General features: G+C 46.3%; 1 protein-coding gene across 1 annotated transcript in view; it reads left to right on the plus strand.

Annotated features, from left to right (window-relative positions):
- The window catches only part of PEX12 (peroxisomal biogenesis factor 12), a 9,186-nt gene extending 4,358 nt beyond the window's left edge, over window positions 1–4,828 (plus strand). Inside the window, 2 exon segments of the mRNA XM_009645016.2 lie at window positions 447–1,020; window positions 2,069–4,828. Coding sequence (XP_009643311.1) covers window positions 447–1,020; window positions 2,069–2,468 — 974 coding nt within the window. The 3' untranslated portion in view covers window positions 2,469–4,828.
- Window positions 4,829–5,237: the final 409 nt, after the last annotated feature.

Consider the following 5,237-nt stretch of genomic DNA (forward strand, 5'->3'; position numbering starts at 1 on the left):
GTCAGTGGGGAGGGACCCCGCAGAGACCGCGCAGCTCCGGACAGGACAAGGGGGGATGGCTTTAAACTAAACCAGGGTAGGCTTAGACTGGATATAAGGAAGCAATTCTTTCCAATGAGGGTGGTGAAACACTGGAAGGGCTTGCCCAGAGAGGTGGTGGAGGCCCCATCCCTGGAAACATTCAAGACCAGGTTGGATGGAGCTGTGAGCAGCCTGATCTGGTCAGCAGTGTCCCTGCTCACTGCAGGAGAGTTGGACTAGATGAGCTCTAGGGGTCCCTTCCAACCCAAAACATTCTATGGTTCTGTGCTGAGCCGCCCGGCGCCAGGGGGTACCCCCAGCCACGCTCACAAGCCCACCTAACAGCATTGACCCACCCGGCTCGCTTTAGGAACCTGAGGCGTAATTCGTAGCTGCTGTAATTTAGCACTTTACTCGGCTTCCAGTCCCTTCTGTTTTGTGTCTCGCTCAATAGGTGCTTTCGGGGGCTAATCCTGGCCGATACGGCTTCCTCTGGCACTGGTTTGATGAGCTCTTTGTCCTTCTGGATTTGCTGCTCCAGCAGCACTATCTGGCCAGGTGCAGCGCTTCCTTTTCTGAAAACTTCTATAGCTTAAAGAGGATACCGATAGGAGATTGCAGGCAGCAACCTCTGGCCACTGCTGGCCTGCCAAAGAGGCAGCACTGGAAGTCTCTCCTCTTGTTGGTTCTTGTTCCTTACCTAAAAGGAAAGCTGGAGAAACTGGTGTCCAGCTTGAGGGAAGAGGATGAGTACTCCATCCACCCTCCATCATCATCCTGGAAGCGCTTTTACAGAGCCTTTCTAGCTGCCTACCCCTTTGTGAACATGACCTGGGAGGGCTGGTTTCTTATCCAGCAACTGTGCTACATCCTTGGGAAAGCTCAGCATCATTCACCTATGCTGTGGCTGGCTGGCGTTCGCCTGGTCAGACTGACGGCAGAGGACATCCAGGCCCTGGAGCAGAAATCGGCTGGAGACACCTTGAGTCAAACATGCAGGTATGTCGGAACATGGCTGAGCTGCTGCCTGGAAAAAAGGAGGCTAAGGGGAGATCTTATTGCTCCCTACAACTGCCTGGCAGGAGAAGGGAGCTGCGAGGGGAAAACAGTCTCTTCTCCCAGGCAACAGGCGATAGGACAAGAGGAAATGGCCTCAAGTTGTGCCAGGGGAGGTTTAGGTTAGATATTAGGAAAAACTTCTTCACTGAAAGGGTTGTCAGGCTCTGGAACGGGCTACCCAGGGAAGTGGTCGAGTCCCCATCCCTGGAGGTTTTAAAAGACAGGTAGATGGGGTGCTTAAGGACATGGCTTAGTGGTGGGATGGCAGGGTTAGGTTAATGGTTGGACTTAATGATCTTAAAGGTCTTTTCCAACCTAAACGATTTCTATGATTCTCTAGGGAGTTCTCTGGGTGCATTAACTTGGAGGTGGTGCTGCAAGTAAAACTGTCTTGTTCTCCAGAAATTCTTCAAAATGAAAATTACCTCTGGCAAAATATGCTCCAAAAGGGTATATTGTTAGTGTAAATAAGGAAACAAGCAGCAGGAATTAGCTTCATGAGATTTTGTGAGAATAAAACTGCTATGTTGTGGGGTGGGGGAGGTTGGCACTCCAGCGTTTATCCTATTCAGTCTTCACCTGCACTTTTCTAACAAGGGAAGTGAACTACAACAATATTGCTACAAGGACTGAAACTCAGTTCCTTGATTTTTCTGAGCAGCAGCTAGTCACGACCACACTTCATGTCCTGTAAATTGATGATCTACAAGTGAAACACGCTGTGTGTTCCAGGTCCCCTCAATCCAAACTCTTCCAATTTAGAATTCTGAACAAAACAAGACTTGAAGCTTTGTTAAAATACAAAGAATCTGGGAGAAACATCCTCGCAGATGCCTCATTACAGACATGGGATACGTTGACCAACTTCCTTAGCATTAAGCAGCTGTGTAAAGCAGTGACTTACTCTCCAAGTCCTTTTTGCCACGGCTTGCAGACGGACAAATGTGCAGTAGTAACAATTTCTTTGTACTTTCTCTCTCTGCTACAGCATTAAAACACAAGTGCAGTCAGCAGCAAGGAAAGCGTTGGGCGGCATTGCCTTCTCCCTGTCCACTGGGCTGTCCGTCGGTGTGTTCTTCCTCCAGTTCCTGGACTGGTGGTACTCCTCAGAAAACCAAGAGACAATCAAATCTCTGACAGCGCTCCCAACTCCTCCACCCCCCGTGCACCTCGACCACGGGGCCAGCTCCGCTCTCTTACCCAAACTGAAGACTGTGTGCCCTCTGTGCCGCAAAATTCGTGTCAATGCCACAGCCCTGTCCACATCTGGCTTTGTTTTTTGCTACCGCTGTGTGTACAGTTACGTGAAGGCTCACCAGCGCTGCCCCATCACAGGCTATGCCACAGAGCTGCAGCACCTTGTTAAACTGTACTCGCCTGAGAGCTGAAAGGCCTGCCCTGTGCTTTCGGAGAGATGCATTTCTGAGGCTAGCAGCTGGGTAGCAGTCAGCCTAAATTCATCCCTTCTTATGTCCCAGTGAAGACTTTCAACCTCCACGGCTCATCAGCGAGCTCTAACGCTCCTTTGAAATTGGTGGTACATCAGAGCTTTGCTGCCTTTGTGAATTTCTGGTGTGCTCTCCCCTTTATTAGCTGTTCAAACACCCTGTGGCTGTTTCAGAGGGATGGGACAGCCACAATCTGTCAGCTGGCACAGAAATGCCTTCAAAGACCAACCAAAAGGGAAGAAACATTGATTTGGATAAGAATGCAGATGTGAGGATCAAAGAGCATCCCTGGCAAAAGTCCTGCTCAAGGGCGTGAGCCAGCAAATTAAAGAGGTAGGGGAAATTCTCTAGGCGAGTTATTCCTCCCATAGCAGCTTCCCAGGCGCTTGTGCTGCCCGGGGCGAGCTCTGGCACTGGTGCTTCTCAAAGAGGTAGAGACAGGCTTAAACCTCTGCTCTGATCACACTGTTCTTAAAATCTCTCAGCATTTTCAGGCTACTCACCTTTGAATTGAGAACATCACACCCTTAATTCCCATCAGCAGCTCTAAATTAAGACTTTTGACTCTTTAAAGGAAGAAGGGGTGATGTGTACAAACAAGGGTACAAGAGGGAAATGACATTTTCTGCACAAGGGAGAAAAATGACAAACCAGATCACAGCAGCAACTGTGCCAATTGATAGGAGGGGTTTTTGTTAAATAAGTCTTTGACTCTGTAGTTAGCTGCTTTTATAAAGCAAAATTCTTTCTTGATTGAGAACCCAACACTGTTCTGAGGATTGGAAAAAACAGTTTGCTTCTCTAGGGGCTCTATGTACATAAGGCAGACTAGACTGAAGCTGCTTTCATCGTTGCAGATGATGATAATGGATATAAGATTAGTATTTTGTAGGCTGGGATTCTTATGTTTGATTGAAGTATTACATTGCAATTACTCCAGTCCCAAACATGTAACGCACTCATAAGCAAGCATCCTCTCATTGAACAGTGGAGAAAAAATGTGTGACATTACAGCTGGTTCTTGCTTGACACCTGTTTTTTCATGATGGGCTTTTTCCCCAACTTGGCTCTAGGGAGCAGCAGTTAGCTACTCGGCAACGTCACTTATAGAATATGAGCAAAGTTTGCTGCACAAAGTACAAGGTCTTTCCAGATTAAGAGATATGTTCTAACATTTAATCCACTGAACCAGTCATCTCATTTTGTCCCCACTTTACCTCTGCTTCAGAAGATAAAAATCTCTAATATCCTCACTCACCTGTAAGCAAGATAGCAAGGTAATTGAATAACATAACAAATACAGTAATGTGCATCCTCCCGAAGATGGTCTGCAAAACACCTGTTGTAACAAGTGAGATTTGTCCCCAACATCTGTCTTATTATCTCTATACAACTTCCAGACACATCTACCTGTGCCACAATGGAATAGTAATAAAAACTGTCTCATTTCTCCAGTAGTCATGGGATCCATAAAGACATCTCTCTTCCTCTATAAAGTCAGTAAGAGCACACACATCTTACTGGAAAAGAAATTGAGGTGCGAGATTTTGAGATTCCACATCACTTTTAACCTAGCTGGCTTTGGGCTGGATATTAATTCACATTACTTTTACATCAGTTTTGCTTCAGAGAGGATATCTCTCTGAAAAAACAGCATCTGAGACATTCCACTGCTGCTGCACCATCTTACAATAACCCCTCTGATTGGACAGACAGGGGCCCAATTGTCCTGTTGACTAGTGCAACTGCTCATTTAAATAAGGGCTGAAGGATTTGACTGACTATGCCATTTCAGGATAGGTTTATTTTCCTTGTATCCTGCCTACACTTTCCAAATTATCCATCTGCTGCTCAGTGAGAAGCTGGGCAGCCCTGGGACAGAAGATGGATCAATGCCGACTCACCCGCCTGCACTGCAGAGCTCTTGGGCAAGTTCCGCACCATCCTCCCCTCTGATCCCGAGGGATTCACCGACCGCTGAACAGCACAACCACACTGCCTGCACACACACAGCTCCAAGGGCCTCTCCCCTCCTCCTAGGGTCAACCTCTCTTCCTCTCCTCAGAACGGCCACCTCCAGGGAAACCTGCACAGAACCACCCACATCTGAGCCTCACAGCTCCAAACAGCTGTAATTACTCTTGTGAATGTTAAACTGCTCTTTAATGCCTGGCTAACTAACAGGCATTAAGCCCATAATGGTGACAGGCTCAGCTCCCTGGCAGATTTTGTGTTCCTGGAGATGGCTGCAGAATACCAACTTGGATTTGACTGCTTCTTCTTGCACTCCTGTCCTTAGTAGCCAAATACATACCCGTTTGTCAAGTTTATTTTCCAAAACAAAGCTATGACACTAATTCAGCTTATATAAACATTCCCATTTATCTGCTTGTTAACTGTAATAGTGTTATTAAAACCATGATGGTCTAAAGATAGACAAGAAGATTTTTTTTTTTCAAGGAACACCAACTTTATTAAACCAAGCTTTGGTCTTAAATACTAATTTGTGACTTCTATACAGTCATGTATCACATATGCATCCAGGATGCTTTGTTCTGTTGCGCAATACAGTTGCATCGACATTAACTGCAGGGAGTTGCCCAATACATTACCATCAGAATGCAACTTTGCAAATCTTTTTAAAAATCCTTAGTAAACCTAAGCCACAGTTATTACTCAACTAGACACTCTTAAAAAGATCAGTGTATT

Source organism: Egretta garzetta, unplaced genomic scaffold, assembly GCF_000687185.1.
Source record: "Egretta garzetta isolate BGI_Z169 unplaced genomic scaffold, ASM68718v1 scaffold108, whole genome shotgun sequence".
Taxonomy (NCBI): Eukaryota; Metazoa; Chordata; class Aves; order Pelecaniformes; family Ardeidae; genus Egretta; species Egretta garzetta.